At 44.0% G+C, this 18,844-nt stretch overlaps 1 protein-coding gene across 16 annotated transcripts in view; it reads left to right on the forward strand.

The window, feature by feature from the left end:
• LOC139384494 (kinesin-like protein KIFC3) overlaps positions 1–18,844 on the forward strand; it is a 62,873-nt gene that overhangs the window by 23,040 nt on the left and 20,989 nt on the right. For 11 of the 16 annotated variants that reach the window (XR_011628866.1, XR_011628865.1, XM_071129307.1 and 8 more), the window contains 2 exons: positions 15,867–15,987; positions 17,475–17,626. Coding sequence is in view for 14 of the 16 variants with exons in the window: in XM_071129294.1 (XP_070985395.1) it covers positions 15,867–15,987; positions 17,475–17,626 (273 nt within the window). In the remaining 2 variants the exon portion in view is untranslated. Of the gene's footprint in view, positions 1–2,316; positions 2,466–10,462; positions 10,517–15,866; positions 15,988–16,151; positions 16,325–16,813; positions 16,885–17,474; positions 17,627–18,844 lie in introns of those variants that run through there. The other 5 variants (XM_071129301.1, XM_071129306.1, XM_071129302.1 and 2 more) reach the window with 5 other exon arrangements.

Consider the following 18,844-nt stretch of genomic DNA (forward strand, 5'->3'; position numbering starts at 1 on the left):
GACTGAGTTGGAGAGAGAATCTAAGCGCTGCTCCAGCAGTCTTAACCTTTCTGGGCTAATGAAAGAATGTGGGTAGTAGTTTATGGGTGATTATGGGCCTTGGCAGTTCACCAACGATTACCTTGAGGTTCACATTAGTGAGGAATGTGATGACCGTAGCCCATTTTCCTGCCCTCCATCCTCCTTTTCCCTCTTTCTCTCCCTTATTCTGAAAAAATTGTCACCCTCCTGATTTTCTTAATTTCACCCTCCCCTGCATCCTTCTTTCCCTTCTCTCTGACCAACCTGTTCCATAGCACCACTGTGATGTAGCTAGCTTTCATTATCCCACATTAGCATTGGAGGTAAAAGCCCAGTCAAATCCCCTCCTAACCTGCTGACTATATACCTATTGGTGGTATGAGTTATGGCAGTTTGCGTGCTGATGCTAAAGTGGGCCGTAATGTCCCTGCGTTCCGGGGGAAATGGATTCAGATCATTGTTTATGTAACCATGTTGTTAATCTGAGGACAGCAACACACTCTCTGCTCTGTGTGTTTCGGGTAAAGTGGACTTTAATCCCTCACAATGCTATAATTCTGGCTGTTGGTACAATGACACATAACCTTAACCTAGGGCTGGGCGATATGGCCAAAATATCATATCGCGGTATTTATTTATATCATAACGCGGTATTTATTTATTTTTTAAGAAATTGGACTGTAATGACAGTATTTTATGTTTTTGCATAATAGAAGTTTATACATTTGCTTTATGAGTAGTGCGTGATTCAACTTCAACCCAAAACAAAATTCTGCATTTTCATCCATTTCTGCATTTCCTGCACTCATTTGAGATCATTTCCACACTGCCACGTAGGGCTGCACTATATGGGCAAACAATCTGATTTGACTTGCGCTTTAGAGCAAAACACTTGGTGTAATCATGGAAATAGAATGAATGCCGTGTTTGACATGACAAAGAAAAAATGCCACGGACTAGTTGTGACAGGGTAGGAAAGCAAAGAGGAGAGTGATGACTCAAGCAGCGAAGTAAACTATGAAAGTGACGTTACACTCGGCATATCGGCATATCACATTTAACAAACAAAACAATCAAATACGTTACAGAAGTTTTTTTTTAACTAACTGCTCTGCATCAATACCGGTATATTGTACAGTATACCGCCCAGCCCTACCTTCACGTCACCCAGTCTCTCTCAACCCCATTCCCCACTCTCCTGGTCATAGGGAGGGCCCTCTCTCTGAATCACCCTCATTTTGACGTTTGTTCCTGTAAATCCCCAAACAACGCTTTGGCTACACAACTAAGACTTTGAGGGAACGCTAAGGAAGTTTGATTAAGTAACATTCTCACAGAGGGAGCATGGTCACTGTGCAGGCATCTGATGTTCTCTACATTCAACATCTACAACATGATTAATAAGTAAAGGACAAACTACACCAGGAACTTGAGTGTTCTGATAACGCTAGAATAATGCCTTGCAAATGGTGTGTTCATGTTTTACCGTTGTGCTCATGAAGCGGGTTACCTGAGCCAAGGTATAGTGTGTTTCATCTTTAATTCCCTGCGGTACAGCGCCAATCCCCTCAACACCTTCTGTGTGTGTCTGCTAGTTTTTCTATACACACACACCAGCCTTTACCTCAGTTTCCCTCCGTATGAGTAGTCACACAGACCTGGTCTAGAAAACTCCATTACCCAGCAGTGAGGAGTGAGGGGCTCTGGCTTGAGTGTTCGTGAATTGTCAGTGAAGCAGCTCTCGCACACGGTGTAATTTACAGTACTACTTGTTTTGATCAATATACCTTTGAGCAGTGGCAGCCATAGGACACCATATGTTCTTTGTGTGTGCATATTTCAGTGTGTACTTTTAGTTACACTGTGTGGCTTAGGATCAAGTGTATGGCTTAGGATCAAGTGTATGGCTTACGGACAATAACAAGAGTGTGTGTGTGTGTGTGTGTGTGTGTGTGTGTGTGTGTGCCCTTGTTACAAGAGCCATTTTTCCTTTTAAGTAATAAAGGATGTGAGGAGACGGGCAATGGTGTGTTTCGTAAACGCATACGTGCACACACACACAAACACAGTTCTCTGTTAAATATTGCAGGCAGAGGGAAGAGAGCTGAGAGGATCCACGCTTCATTTGTGGCTGAAATATTTATTTCTCCGCAGGAGAGCGAGGGGGAGCGACAGAGAGGGAGGGCACTGGAAGATGGAGAAAGGGAGGGGGAAAGAATGAGGGTGGCTACCGGAGTGAAATTATGCTGGCTCCGATTCTGCTGTTACTAAGGAACGGAGCCAGGGTGCGGTGTTAGAGACGGGGGAGAGAAGGGGGGCTGGCTGGTGACTGAGTTCTCGCCGGGGGTGTGTGTTGATCTGCGAGTGTGTGTTTTTCCGCCGCGTAAAGATAGTCTCTACAGCGATGCAGGGATGATCAGGACACAGAGACCGCAGGGTGGGAGGTGAGTACCCTAAAGAAAAGGAATGGATAGATGGGTGGGTGAGAAATGGAGAGAGAGAAAAGAGGGGGACATGTTGAGCGAGGAGTGAGAGGTAGCCACTAGGGTTAGACGGAGAGAAATAAAAAGGGATAGAATAACTGCAGGAGAAAGAGAGAAAGGGCTGTCATAGTGTTGTTTTTCCTCGAGTGTTCCATTTCCCTGTTGTTGACCGAGGGAGCTTGTATGGTATCTTTTTCCATCTGTCTTTGTTAAGGGTTTACCCATATCTAGTAATCCCAGTCCATATGGTGTCGTGCTGATGAATTGATCTCAACCTTATTCTGATGCATTGGTTTTTTTTTTTACCTCCCAGAGCTGTGTGATGTTGAGCAGACCGGTTCTGACACTTGACGCATGGTGAAAGCAGATTCCTTCTGTTAAGAGTCCTGCGCTAGCTCTGTCTGGCAGGCTATGTCTATCCTTTCTGTCTCAGGCTACGTCTATCTCCTTGTCCGCTAGCAGCATTTTAGCTACAGACTTATGGGCTAGCTGTCTAGTCTGTGTTTTTATAAATGTTCAATAAAAGTACTCATTTATTTAAGGAATTGGTGACTAGTTCTCATTCTGAGAAACAAGCATCTTCTTATCCAGGTAGGCCACTTGATTTCTACATCTGAACAAAGTGAAATGGCTATGTTGTTCAAGCAGTTGGAGATGGAAAGGAGGGTGTATTCATAACAGCTCAACTGTTCTAACTTGTTATCAAGCAAATAGATTAGCTGGCAGTAGCCACTAGCATGTGGGCTTGTGCTTGAGAGATTGTTTGAGACCTACAGTATGTTAAAGGAAATTCCACCCAAAATCGATCTATTGGTATTTGCTTCCTTAGTCCATTGTTGATGTAGTCCCAAAATGTTTTGCATGTCAGCAATCCAGCTACCAAGACTGACTCTCGAAGTACAGCCAGTACGATGCAGTTTCTTGACAACTTGATCGCTGAAAAAATGGTCTAATGAAACAAATACCAAAATAGAGTTTTGGGCTGGGGTTTTCCTTTAATTTTCTATAATGCCTACTAAGAAGTTGGTCATTATTAGCAGGTTAGTGTTTTTTTGTAATGAATCTTGTTCTGGAGGCAGCTCTGCAGAGTGGTCACTAGCTGGCAGTCATAACATCTGAAAACCTAACCTTAACCCTAACCACATTGTTAACCCTAATGCTTAACCTTAAACTAAAGGGACACTTTTGGATATTGGCAATGAAGCCCTTTATCTACTTCCCCAGAGTCAGATGAACCAGTGGATACCCTTTTTATACAATACTTCTCCATGCAGTTTGAAGGAAGTTGCTAACTAGTGTTAGCGTAATTGTGAACTAGCGTTAGCGCAACGTCTGGAAGTCTATGGGTAACTGCTAGCATGCAAGTAGTTACCGTAGACTTCCAGCCATTGTGCTAACTCTAATTAGCATTGGCTTGCAATTACCTCCAACTTCCTTCATACTGCATGCAGAGACATACAAGTAGTATCCACTTCCTCAGAGTTCATCTGACTCTGAGGAAGTAGATAAAGTGCTACATTGCCAAAATCCCAAAGTATCCCTTTAAGATTGTGTTAAAGGAATTAAATTGCTCTGTTTTAATACCCAATTAAAATTAAACACACTGTCAATTCATAAGGATTTGTAAGACCCTTATTCTATAATAATGGACAGAGCCCAGTCTTAAAGTCAAACAGCAGAGTTTATTCACGAGAGTACTGAATACGATACAGTTTACCACAGGTTATAAACTGAAAATGATGTAATTAGTTTCAACACCAACCCGTGCCATCTCCATTCCAGTACAAAGGCAGTACTGGGATCAAGAAAGAAAATTCATACATGTACAGTAACATAATAGTATTCTGATTAGTACATATACAGTAACATAGTATTCTGGTTAGTACATATACAGTAACATAATAGTATTCTGATTAGTACATCCTGATTGAAATGTATACATAATTAGTCATTATAGATAAAAATTCCCTTAACAGACCGAAAGCAAATATTTTTGTTTATATGAATTTTTACAAAATAGGCCATTTTGACTTTGCAGCTTGCCTATCTAAGGGAAAATCACAGTTCTACCTCCAGGACAAAACCCATGACATTAAAAGTAAACCTGCTCATTATTAGTGCACGGTTCAGGTTAAATTTGTAACAAAAATGTCATTTTCATAGACTTGAAAGCCAGATCAGTGATTATTGCAAAAAAGCAGGTTAAACTTATATATATAAAAAAAATATATATATAAAAAATTAAATCTAGATGATTTTCAGGCCATATCGCTAAGCTCTACTTCAAGGGGGGGCTTCAGGCCATCTGACTACAGTAGGAGCTAGACAGTGACATACTGCCTGACCACAGGAAGCTTGTGCTGTCAGACTCCCTATAGCCTTGTGTGTTTAAATAATGTATGTTATAGGCTGGTAAATTTTAAAGAGCTCTTTGTTAGTGATACAAAGCCCTTGTCTCTCTCTCTAGGAGCACTAAAACAGTCCTCATAATTGGGTCTGTCAAAGCCCCCTTACAGGGCAGTGAAAGCATAGTGAAATGTGTTTTGTGATTATTAAAACTCAAATCCTTAACCCCTTCGTCAGGAATGTTCCAATAAACAGGGCTTTATGGTTCCCAGGAAGAGCCTGCTCAGACAGTGGATCTGTAGCTGTGTTAGACTGAAAGCCCTCGCCCCACAACGAGACTGAGAAAAGGGGCTTGTTGGACTGTTTCTCTATTCCTATTTTCATAGCCATAAACGGTCTTTGTTCATTTGCAATATTTTTGACTGTAGTCTATTTCAAGTTTAGTGTGCCTGACAGTGTCCGTAATATTGGAAGAAAGTGTTATGGACAGATATATTTAAGTTCGTGAGATGCAGAAAAAATGAAAAGATGCTGGAGGAGTGCTTGATGCCGTCTGTCAAGCATGGTGGAGGCAATGTGATGGTCTGGGGGTGCTTTGGTGGTGGTAAAGTGGGAGATTTGTACAGGGTAAAAGGGATCTTGAAGAAGGAAGGATATCACCCCATTTTGCAATGCCATATCCTGTGGAAGGTGCTTAATTGGAGCCAAATTTCTTCCAACAACAGGACAATGACCCAAAGCACAGCTCCAAACTATGCAATAACTATTTAGGGAAGAAGCAGTCAGCTGGTATTCTGTCTATAATGGATCACCGGATCTCAACCCTATTCAGAAATTGTGGGAGCAGCTTCACCGTATGGTATGTAAGAAGTGCCCATCAAGCCAATCCAACTTGTGGGAGGTGCTTCAGGAAGCATGGGGTGAAAAATGTCAACAAATTGACAACTAGAATGCCAAACGTCTGCAAGGCTGTAATTGGTGCAAATGGAGGATTCTTTGACGAAAGCAGTTTGAAGGACACAATTATTTTTTCAATTCAAAATCATTATTTTTAATCTTGTCAACGTCTTGACTATATTTCCTATTCATTTTGCAACTATTTTTTTTATGTTTTCATGGAAAACAAGGACATTTCTAAGTGACCACAAACTTTTGAACGGTAGTGTGTGTGTGTATACACTGCTCAAAAAAATAAAGGGAACACTTAAACAACAATGTAACTCCAAGTCAATCACACTTCTGTGAAATCAAACTGTCCACTTAGGAAGCAACACTGATTGGCAATAAATGTCACATGCTGTTGTGCAAATGGAATAGACAGCAGGTGGAAATTATAGGCAATTAGCAAGACACCCCCAATAAAGGAGTGGTTCTGCAGGTGGTGACCACAGACCACTTCTCAGTTCCTATGCTTTCTGGCTGATGTTTTGGTCACTTTTGAATGCTGGCGGTGCTTTCACTCTAGTGGTAGCATGAGACTGAGTCTACAACCCACACAACTGGCTCAGGTAGTGCAGCTCATCCAGGATGGCACATCAATGCGAGCTGTGGCAAGAAGGTTTGCTGTGTCTGTCAGCGTAGTGTCCAGAGCATGGAGGCGCTACCAGGAGACAGGCCAGTACATCAGGAGACGTGGAGGAGGCCGTAGGAGGGCAACAACCCAGCAGCAGGACCGCTACCTCCGCCTTTGTGCAAGGAGGAGCAGGAGGAGCTCTGCCAGAGCCCTGCAAAATGACCTCCAGCAGGCCACAAATGGGCATGTGTCTGCTCAAACGGTCAGAAACAGACTCCATGAGGGTGGTATGAGGGCCCGACGTCCACAGGTGAGGGTTGTGCTTACAGCCCAACACCGTGCAGGACGTTTGGCATTTGCCAGAGAACACCAAGATTGGCAAATTCGCCACTGGCGCCCTGTGCTCTTCACAGATGAAAGCAGGTTCACACTGAGCACATGTGACAGACGTCACAGTCTGGAGACGCGTGGAGAACTTTCTGCTGCCTGCAACATCCTCCAGCATGACCGGTTTGGCGGTGGGTCAGTCATGGTGTGGGGTGGCATTTCTTTGGGGGCCGCACAGCCCTCCATGTGCTCGCCAGAGGTGAGGAGATCCTCAGACCCCTTGTGAGACCATATGCTGGTGCGGTTGGCCCTGGGTTCCTCCTAATGCAAGACAATACTAGACCTCATGTGGCTGGAGTGTGTCAGCAGTTCCTGCAAGAGGAAGGCATTGATGCTATGGACTGGCCCGCCCGTTCCCCAGCCCTGAATCCAATTGAGCACATCTGGGACATCATGTCTCGCTCCATCCACCAATGCCACGTTGCACCACAGACTGTCCAGGAGTTGGCGGATGCTTTAGTCCAGGTCTGGGAGGAGATCCCTCAGGAGACCATCCGCCACCTCATCAGGAGCATACCCAGGCATTGTAGGGAGGTCATACAGGCACGTGGAGGCCACACACACTACTGAGCCTCATTTTGACTTGTTTTAAGGACATTACATCAAAGTTGGATCAGCCTGTAGTGTGGTTTTCCACTTTAATTTTGAGTGTCACTCGAAATCCAGACCTCCATGGGTTGATAAATTTGATTTCCATTGATAATTTTTGTGTGATTTTGTTGTCAGCACATTCAACTATGTAAAGAAAAAAGTATTTAATAAGAATATTTCATTCATTCAGATCTAGGATGTGTTATTTTAGTGTTCCCATAAGTTTTTTGAGTAGTGTATATTTACTTACAGGGCATTCAGAAAGTATTCAGACCCCTTGAATTTTTCCACATTTTGTTACGGCACACCTGTATTTGGGGAGTTTCTCCCATTCTTCTCTGCAGATCCTCTCAAGCTCTGTCAGAGATGTTCCAGTCCGGGCTCTGGCTAGGCCACTCAAGAACATTCAGAGACCTGTCCTGAAGCCATTCCTGCGTTGGCTTGGCTATGTTCCTAGGGTCGTTGTCCTGTTGAAAGGTGAACCTTCGCCCCAGTCTGAGGTCCTGAGTGATCTGTAGCAGGTTTTCGCCAAGGATCTCTCTGTACTTTGTTCCGTTCAGCTTTCTCTCGATCCTGACTAGTCTCCAAGTCCCTGCCGCTGGAAAAACATCCCCACAGCATGATGCTGCCACCACCATGGTTCACTGTAGGGATGGTGCCAGGTTTCCTCCTGTCATGTGCCTTTTACTGAGCAATGTCTTCCATCTGGCCACTCTACCATATAAAGGCCTGATTGGTGGACTGTTGCAGCGATGGTTGTCCTTCTGGAAGTTTCTTTCACATCCACAGAGGAACTCTGGATTTCTGTCGGTGACCATCGAGTTCTTGGTCACCTCCCTGACCAAGGCCCTTCTTCCCCGATTACTCAGTTTGGCCGGGGGACCGTCTCTAGGAAGAGTCTTGGTGGTTCCAAACTTGGAGGCCATTGTGTTCTTGGGGACCTTCAATGCCACAGAATGTTTTTTGGTACCTTTCCCCAGATCTGTGCCTCGACACAATCATGTCTCGGAGCTCTGCGGACAATTCCTTTGACCTCATGGCTTGGTTTTTGCTCTGACATGCACTGTCAACTGTGGGACCTTTTTATATAGACAGGCTTGTGCCTTTCCAAATCGTGTCCAATCAATTGAATTATACCCCAGGTGGACTCTAATCAAGTTGTAGAAACATCTCAAGGATGATCAATGGAAACCAGATGCACCTGAGCTCAAATTCCGAGTCACATAGCAAAGGGTCTGACTACTCATTTGTATTTTTTTCTTTGTGCTAGTTAGAGGGTTGTATAGAGCTTTTATTGCTTGATAGTTTATCAATTTGAACTGTTTGTTTTGTATAGGCAGTAGTGGATTGCAGGTTAGCTGGTAGAGCTGCGAGTCTTAACTCTAGCTGGGCTAGTGAGAGTCACATACTGTGGAGAGGAAGAGAGTAGGGAGGGATCCTCGGAGGATACACTCAAATGGAAGGAGAGCGATAAGAGGGCCAAAAATACTTGAGGGATATACAAACAATACGAGGGAGAGAGAGGCGGGGGGTGGCTTCTCGTCATATCCTCTCTGCTTTATGCTAAGCCCTTCCTCTGCTGTCATCAAATATTAGAATGCTCTGCTTTAGCAGTGAGGCTAAACGCTAGCTAAAGTAGCATAGAGTAGGGGGGGGGGGAGAACCTGCAACAGTAGCTCCTCACAGTATATCACAGCTAGCCAGCCCCTCCTGTCCTCCCCCTGTTCCTCAGCATTGATATCAACAACTGCACTAGGGCCATGTTGTTTTTGCAGTATTCCTGGCGCATAGAGTAGACAGCTGATACTATAGAAGGCAGAGTGCCGACAGGAGTGTGTAACCATATCCTACACACCATGCCTTGTGCTCAACGAACCATGGGGAGCGTGGTCACTGTGGTAACCTAGAAACCTGACAAGCGTCAAGCGTGCGTGTATGTTTCTGTGAGGACAATACCTTGGAAGCAGTAAATATCTAGATTAGCTGAATGGCTTTACTCTTTTTATTTTCAACCCCTATGGGGCTGGCAGAGAGCCGCATGAACCAAAAAGGCACCCACAACTCTATCACAAGCTCAGTGTAAAAGTTGCCTTTAGCCACAGATCTACACAATGATATCACATTACCTTGCCTCTACAGACTCATTTTCTACAACCTAGGAAAAGCCACAGGGGGTGTCTGAGCTCACTGGAGCTTTGTAGTAATGAGATTGCTTTTCATTTTGCCGGCACTACCGTCTAAGCAAAGTGTCCGATGTTATAGTCTGTGCTGTGAATACAGAGAGTAGAAAGAGGTGAGGTGAGGGAAAATTAGGTGAGGGAAGGAAGCAAAGATCGAAAGGCCACCCATCACCCATCCTGCAGTCATAGGGGGAGAAGGGGTGGACAAGGGGAGGCAAGTGAGGACAAAATCCCTAAAGTGACCACCCCAGTCTTCCCAATGATGGTGTTCTTGCTCCAAGGTCAGTTTTGGATTCCCCCCTAATGCTAAAAGCTAGGATTTGAAGATCGATCCATGGTGATAGATCTGATCCTAGATCTGTGGTTAGGGACAACATGATCCTTCTCCTCAGAGGAAGATGTGTTATAAAGGAGGCCATCTGTTGTGGGGTTTAAAGGATTATGGGTAAATGAGTGTAGGAGGTAGAGGTTGCCTCTTACCACTGGTCCAGGGTAAGGTATTATTTAATCAGCCTAATGGTTTAGGTTAGGTTGGGGTGTTAAATAACCTGATCTTAGATCAGTGGCTAATAGCAACGTCCATTCTGCGTTTCCTGTGTCTTCGTGGGTGGGGCCTAACCCTGTCCATACCGCTGGTACAAGCTACTGCCTGTCGCTACGGATAGCGATGTCTTTCTGTGGATACCATGCGTGTGTGTGTGTGCTGTCAGATGGTAGAGTGAGGATGTTATGATGGCCACCAGGCTCGTGGAAGGGTCTGCATGTGTGTTTACGTTGTATTTAATTTGTAGTTATTTGGAATACATAGGCGTGTAAGAGTGGTCACATGGTATTGTGTGTCTGTCTTTAGGAGGGTGACTGCCACAAGGGCCAGGGGCTAAGGGGCAGGCAGGATGATTGGCTGGATGGGATCTCTGATCAACAAACACTGGCACGATCGAGACAAAGAACACTACTACAAACAGGACCACATTCCCTTCGGAATCGCACAAAGGGTATGGTTTCATTCAGGGACACAGGGTTGGTTCTCAGGTTTTGTATAGACTGAAGGTAAATTCTGATATACACATACTATGGGAGGGTAGATAGAGGCCCAGACTATGGTCCAGTTCATTTGGTGCATCTCTGTAGTCTGACCTGAAGACACATGACTGGTGACAGCAACTCCGTGGATTAGGCATTTTCTTCACATCAGTCTACATGAAGGAAATAAGATGAGGAAAGGAAAGGAAGACCCATTAGACTTGAGATCCATCCATGGGCTCTGGATTCCAGATAGACCCTGTTTGGACCAAGGACAGAACTTAGTATAGTACTGTGGCTATTTTAACACTTTGTAAAATAACTCTGAGGGCCTTTTGTACGGTAAACCTCTGTTCTGGATATTCTGCTGTGGTAAACAGTACATTGATGAACACACACACTTGCTGAAAAATGTGTGTACAATAGAACACAAGGAACGGTGTGTACAGTACTTTGGGGAACTTCCCGCTGTGCGAGATTAGACTAGCTAATACAGCGGTCCTGGACTGGACCTGCTGACCCACCACCTCTCCGACAGAACAGTCAACTCTGGGTTATGGTCAATACAACCACACACACACGCGCACACACACGGGCTGAACCAGACTGACCACATGATCCATGACAATGACTCTTCAGTGGTCACAGATTCACCCAATCATGGGACTCACCAAACACATGCAGGTGTGAGTTTGACGTTTCTGCAAGGTTCTTTGTGCAGGCATTGCTATATTTGCACACTGGGTGCATTCACATGTATTGTATCCCCCTCTAATGTGTAGCTTGAATGGAGCTGAATAGTGTTGAGTAATGCATTGATGTGGCTTGTGTGTGTGTGTGTGGTGGGAGTGTTACGTATACTGTAGTTGAATGGTGTTTTATTACTGTGTTTGTGTGGTGGTGTAGTACAACAAGGAGTATAGAGTTGAAGAGACAGTTTAGTATTGGGTAACGTGTTTAACTGCTCAGTGTAGGCTATTCTGGGTGTGGGGTAATGTGGCTCCTGTCTTGAGTCTCACTCTTTCGCTGATTTGCTTTAAGGTCGGACCAGTCTGTGTGGGGCTGTGAGCTGTAAACTGGTCATCACTGTCGGTATAATCTTATTGGTCAGTATTGACCAGGTTGAGGTCAGTCCTGTATAATCTGATTGGATTGACCCTCGTGCCCCAGCTCAGACCAGGGATCAGGACAAGGGAGAGTCTGGAAGGCAGTGGGTTGGCGGAATAGGAAGATGTTCTGGTCCATTTGGGACTGGGGTGGTGATGGAGCCACCAGAATGGCCTGACAAAGGTTAAATAAAAATAAAGACAGGCATTTCGTTAAGGCCAATGTCCCGATGTCATTGCCACATGCAGTACATACTTGAATGTGCTACCTAACCTCCAACTGTCCAGGGCCCAGTTTCTCGATATCGATGGAACTTAGGTTTACGAGTGTTTAAAAAAAAAAAAAAAAAATGTAAGATTCATCTTTCCTACAACTGCCGAAGATGTAACACCACACAGAGAGAACGGTCGCTAACTACTCGCGCACGTCTGCATGGCCAGGCGCTAAAATAGAAATTAGTTATATTTGTGACCCTCAATGCGCTGGAAGTCTGGCCTCTCCCATCTCCTCATTGGTTTTTAGGAGCATATAAACGCGTGGGTGATTGAAAGATCCGCACTCCTGTCGGTTGTAGTAATGCACTGTAAAGTTGGTTGCCAACTGTCATGTGAAGTAAAAAGAAGTCTGAAGGAAGGAGGAGAGATGATGAGAAATGAATTCTGTTTCCCTTTTTATCTGTGGATTAATTGTCGGAGTAGTGGACCTTGTGCATTTCAGGTAAAATAACAATCCAATGTTTATATCCCAGGACAAATTAGTTAGCAACAGTAAGCTAGCTAGCTAAATTTACATAAATGTTTAATGCTTCTTGACCTGTCCCCAAATGAATATTATTGGTTCAGAGTTTGTTTTGATATTTCAACTTGCGTGACCGGATCGCTTCTGATGTGGGTGAACAAAATCAATGTGTGTTCAATTGCACATGCGGATGCACGCTCGGTTCCAGTTTTGTCAGCACGTTAGCTGTTCTACAAGTGGCCTGATTCAGGCAGGCGTTAGATTACGAGCGGCCTCAAATGAAACGTTAATAAAGATGGGTTTTGGGAAGGTTCTAACTATGAACTTAGCCAACCAGGGCCCAGTTTCCCAAAAGCGTCTTAAGGCTAAGTTCGTTACAACCTTCAAAGGAGCATCGTTAAATCTCCGAGCTATTTCCCAAAACCATTGTTTTTAAAGTTGATTTACCGACTGCCTCAGAAAAGCTAAGCGCGTTGTTGGATGCATTTTTGCCCTTCCGTGTCACTCTGGGATGCTGGCCCATGTGACGCCAATGCTTCCCACAGTTGTGTCAAGTTGGCTGGATGTCCTTTGGTTGGTGGATATTTCTTGATACACACCGGAAACTGTTGAGCGTGAAATACTTAGCAGCGTTAGCAGTTCTTGACACACTCAAACCGGTGTGCCTTGCACCTACTACCATACCCCATTTAAATCCATCTACAACTTTTTGTCTTGCCCGTTTACCCTCTATATGGCACACATACATAATCCATGTCCAAAAATTCTAATAATCCAAAATTCTTCTTTAACCCGTATCCTCCCCTTCATCTACACTGATTTTGAAGTGGATTTAACAAGTGGCATAAGGAATCATAGCTTTCACCTCGATTCACCTGGTCAGTCGATGTCATTGAAGGAGCACACCTGCTCCTAATGTTTTGTACACTCAGTGTATTTCATGATATGTAACGTGTGCTCAATGATGTGCAAAATCTGGGATTTGGTACATTAGGCTAGAATAAGTCCCCTCAGTATTTACAATGCCTTCAGAAAGTATTCATACCTCTTGACCTATTCCGCATTTTGTGTTCTCACCCGTCATCCACACACAGTACCCCATAATGACAAAATGAAAACGTGTTTTTAGACATTTTTGCTGATTTATTGAAAATGAAATGCAAAAACCTAATTTACATACAGTAACCAGTCAAAAGTTTGGACACCTACTCATTCAAGGGTTTTTCTTTATTTTTACTGTTTTCTACATTGTAGAATAATAGTGAAGATGTTAAAAGTATGAAATAACACATATGGAGTCATGTAGTAACCAAAAAAGTGTTAAACAAATCAAAATATATTTTAGATTCTTGAAAGTAGCCACCCATTGCCTTTGACAGCTTTGCACACTCTTGGCATTCTCTCAACCAGCTTCATGAGGTATTCAACTGGAATGCATTTCAATTAACAGGTGTGCCTTGTTAAAAGTTAATTTGTGGAATTTCTTTCCTTCATAATGAGTTTGAGCCAATCTGTTGTGGTCATCCCTACTGCCTCTGATCTGGTGGACTCACTAAACACAAATGCTTTGTTTGTAAATTATGTCTTGAGTGTTGTGTGTCCCTTGGTTTAGTGTCCTTTAGTTTATTAATTCGACCATTTAAAAAAAACAAGCACACACAACTTAAAAGCCATACATGCACATGAATAAAATCATCGAGCCACTGTCCCTGGCTATCCGTAAATAAATACAAATATTTAAAAAATTGGTGCGGTCTGGTTTGCTTAATATAAGGAGTTTGAAATGACTCATACTTTTGATACTTAAGGGTATTTAAAACTGAATACTTTTACTCAAGTTAGTATTTTACTGGGTGACTTTTACTTTTTTAGTAGTCATTTTCTACTAAGGGATCTTTACTTTTACTCAAGTATGACAATTTGGGTACTTTTTCCACCTCTGAATGTTGTTGACCCATCTCCAGTTTTCTCCTATCACAGCCATTAAACGCTGTAACTGTTGTAAAGTCACCATTGGCCTCATGGTGAAATCCCTGAGTGGTTTCCTTCCTCTCCGGCAACAGAATTGGGAAGGACGCCTGTATTTTTGTAGTGACTGGGTGAATTGATACACCATCGAAAGTGTAATTAATAACTTTACCATGCTCAAAGAGATATTCAATGAGTGTGGCTACATGCACACAATAACTTGATTAGTGTGAATAGTCAGATTTATATAATAGTTAGATTAAAACGTTTACATGCTTTCCAAGAACGATTTCCCTAATAATCCTTTTTACACATTGTATGTGTGGGGTACAGAGATTAGGTAGTTATTAAAAATGATTGTACACACTAAAATTCCTAAAAACATTATTCCTATTTAGACGTTATGAGGTATTGTGTCTAGGCCAGTGACAAACCAATCTCAATTTAATCGATTTCCACAAAATGTGGAAAAAGTCCAGGGGTGTGAATACTTTCTGAAGGGCACTGTTGGTGATCATATCTCTCTAGGAGCTGATCTGTTGTCAGTATTGTGGAATAATTCCCAATGTTAAGGTAACATTGGAATGGAGAAAGCTCATCCGAGAGCAGTGCTGCATTTTTTTTCTTCCAATCCTATCAGTATCAACACACTTTGAAAGATCTCCCTACCTGGTGTTTTGGGAAATGCGTAGGAGTTATTTGGCCATTTATAGGAACGATGCATCGTTATAACACTCGTAAGCTTAAGTTCCGTCACTATCGGGAAACCGGGCCCAGATCAGTATTCGTGTATCCAGTGTGGCTGTATTAAACAGGGAACTGGTTACCACTAGGAACCAAGCTGAACCTATCGGAAGCAAACCGAATGAAAACAGGGCGGGACCTACCTGAAATTGGCCAATAGTTGCAAAACGTTTTCCGTTTGGAGTAAATGGTGTCCGAAAAATGAATAACAACCCAGTATCGGCTGTGAATGTGACGGTCAGTCATGCAGGAATGTTGTCCATCTCTTTCTAATTTCTTCTGTGTTGCATCATGAACTCTGAAGGCTGTTCCCACCACCCACTGTGTAAACAGATTCATGCTCACACACGAGCGCGCTTTCTCCTCTCCTATCGCTCTCATACCGTGCTGTCAGTCTTTTTCTCTCTTTCAGTGACATTTCTCTCTTTCAGTTACTTTCAATTAGCTTTATTGGCATGACAAGTCGTTACCTTATATTGCCAAAGCAATAACCTTTTTTAAAATCAATAATAGCAATGAAATTTTAACACAGGGAATGTTAACCGCAAGCTATAGCTCATGTCTTTTCTCTCTCTCTGTGTATATAATATGATGTAGCTCAGTTGATAGAGCATGGCGCTTGCAACTCCAGGGTTGTGGGTTCGATTCCCACGGTGGCTCAGTATGTAAGTCGCTCTGTATAAGAGTGTCTGCTAAATTACAAAAAAATGTAAATGTCTTTCTCTCTTTGTTTCTCTCTATCTTGCCATCTCTCTGTCTCTCTAGCCGGTCCAGAGACCCAGTGCTTTGCTCAGCCCTGTGGTCATGTTCGGAACAAGAAAGACCTGGGACCTTGGCCACGCCCCCTGTCTGCAGGAGCTCTGGAAGAAAGACGTCTCATTGGATGGTGAGTGGATTCTGTAGGCCCACCCCATTGGGCAGCAAGGGAGTCCCTCTGTGACAGGGGTGGGACTAAACCATTGTGACCACATTTTTGGGATGACAGGGAGGGTGGGAGGGGAGCGTGGGAGGGAATGGGAGAGGTGTGTGTGTGTGCTGCCTGTCTGACAGGACTCTTACTAAGAGTAGAGGAGTGTGACACATTCCCATGAGCTGTGCCTCTCAGTGACACTGGGAGAGACGGGAGATACTGGAAAAGAGGAGAGGAAGAGAAGGCATTCCTATATCTGACTGGAGAGGGGAAAGGAAGAGTGTATGCCAGCTGTCTGAGAAAGCGGCGAGGAGTGAGTGTGTGCCAGGCTTCTCTCTTTCTCTACCTCTCTCAGCTGAAGGAGTGCGTCTCTCATCTGAAGGAGTGCGTCTCTATCGGGTACAGAGCTTAAAGCTGATCCCCCCCCAGCCACAGTCCAGGGGCCAGGAGTGCAAACACTGGACCTATTGTGTGTGTGTGTGTACGGTGTGTGTGTGTGTGTGTCCATCTGTCTGTGGGTGTGCGCTTCTCTGTGCCAGTGCTCTTGCAGGACTGCTCAAGGTGACGACGGAGCAGCACAACTGTGATTTGTGCTTAGTGCAGAAAAGAGAGGCGAGGTGACTGTCTGAGAAAGAAAGGGACAGTGTAATGCTATTTGAGAGCGGAAGGTAGAGGAGGAGAGGATGGTTGTGTTTACGCGTCGGTCGTATAGTACTTCACAGTGTGTCTCCTAATGGTGTGCGAGTTTGTGTGTATGTATTGTACATTTGTCTGTGCGTGTGTGACTCCGCTGTGTGGGACTTCATCTGCCGGGTCATCAGTTACCGAAGGGATGCTGTTTTGTTTTTTTTGTTCTCCCAGCCTTACAGAGCTGTGAGTCGACCCGTGTGTCTCTGTATTAAACTGATTTGCGCAGTCTGTGTACACATACATTCTGTACACATAATGTATTTGTAGACTGTGTGGGGGATACTTTAAGCACTACTTCCCTGAATAAGTGTGTTTGTCTTGGTGCGTGTTTTCCTTAGTCTGTGATCCATTGTATGCATAAGGTGCTTCGTTCAGTTAAATTGCTCTTACGCGTGTATTAGAAACTACATGTTTGTTTGAGCATGTGTGTTAATACAGGTTAATATTGTAGGGTTGATTGTGTAGAATGGACCTAGTGCAGTAGCACAGTGCACTGATTGTCCTCAGGTTGATAAGACCCTGGGTCCCCAAACAAATACACGAAGACACACGCACACACACAGGTAAACAGGCCTGTATGGAGTTGTATATATCACCTACTTAGGCCTGGGTTATCACACTGCTTATCTAGCTGTGCTCGTTTCTATGGTACTGTCTGTGCGAACCTTGGAAGGTTGGGGAGTGAAAATAGGGGAGAGAGGTGTGTGTGTGTGTAACTGTGAGTGTATGTTTGTGTTTCCCTAACTTTGTTTGTCCCTCCCGTGTGTCCGTAGCGAGCTCAGTGGACTTCTTGATGAGTGATGGTGAGGAGGACTGCTCCTTCCTGTCTCTACCCACAGCCGCTTTCCCACAACGTACCGCTCTGACCACTACTGACCAATTAGAAACCAGCCAGCACAATCACAACCAACAGCTACTCATACAGGTGAGATGACCGTGCATACACACACACACACACACACACACACAACTAATACTCAACTAACTAGGTCAATGTGGCTAGCGTATCGTTCATATTGGTGGGTGTTTTCCCAACATGGCACTTGTTTTTCCTGGTTTCACTGGCTAAACTGGTGGGGGGGGTTCAGGTCAGTAAGAGCCTTGGGGAGTGGGACACAGTGGATTTATCGATCCGGTTTTAATGAGCTTCTAACACACACACACACCAATACATCTCTTAGGTTGGAGTCATTAAAACTCGTTTTTCAACCACTCCACAAATTTCTTGTTAACAAACTATAGTTTTGACAAATCGGTTAGGACATCTACGTTGTGCATGACAATTGTTTACAGACAGATTATTTCACTTATAATTCACTTTATCACAATTCCAGTGGGTCAGAAGTTTACATACACTAAGTTGACTGTGCCTTTAAACAGCTTGGAAAATTCCCGAAAATTATATCATGGCTTTAGAAGCTTCTGATAGGCTAATTGACATAATTTGAGTCAATTGGAGGTGCACCAGTCCCTCCTGCAACAACGCACCCCCACAACATGATGCTGCCACCCCCGTGCTTCACGGTGGGGATGGTGTTCTTCGGCTTGCAAGCCTCCCCCTTTTTCCTCCAAACATAACGATGGTCCTTATGGCCAAACAGTTATATTTTTGTTTCATCAGACCAGAGGACATATCTCCAAAACGACGATTTTTGTCCCCATGTGCAGTTGAAAACTGTAGTCTTGACTTTTTTTATGGCGGTTTTGGAGCAGTGGCTTCTTCCTTGCTGAGATGCCTTTCAGGTTATGTCGATATAGGACTCGTTTTACTGTGGATATAGATACTTTTGTACCTGTTTCCTCCAGCATCTTCACAAGGGCCTTTGCTGTTGGTCTAGGATTGATTTGCACTTTTTGCACCAAAGTGCGTTCATCTCTAGGAGACAGAACGCGTCTTCTTCCTGAGCGGTATGACGGCTCCGTGGTCCCATGGTGTTTATACTAGCGTACTATTGTTTGTACAGATGAACATGGTACCTTCAGCCATTTGGAAATTGCACCCAAGGATGAACCAGACGTGTGGAGGTCTACAATTTTGTGGAGGTCTTGGCTGATTTCTTTTGATTTTCCCATGATGTAAAGCAAAGAGGCACTGAGTTTGAAGGTAGGCATTGAAATGCATCCAAGGGTACACCTCCAATTG

This window comes from Oncorhynchus clarkii, chromosome 26 (genome assembly GCF_045791955.1).
Source record: "Oncorhynchus clarkii lewisi isolate Uvic-CL-2024 chromosome 26, UVic_Ocla_1.0, whole genome shotgun sequence".
Taxonomy (NCBI): domain Eukaryota; kingdom Metazoa; phylum Chordata; class Actinopteri; order Salmoniformes; family Salmonidae; genus Oncorhynchus; species Oncorhynchus clarkii.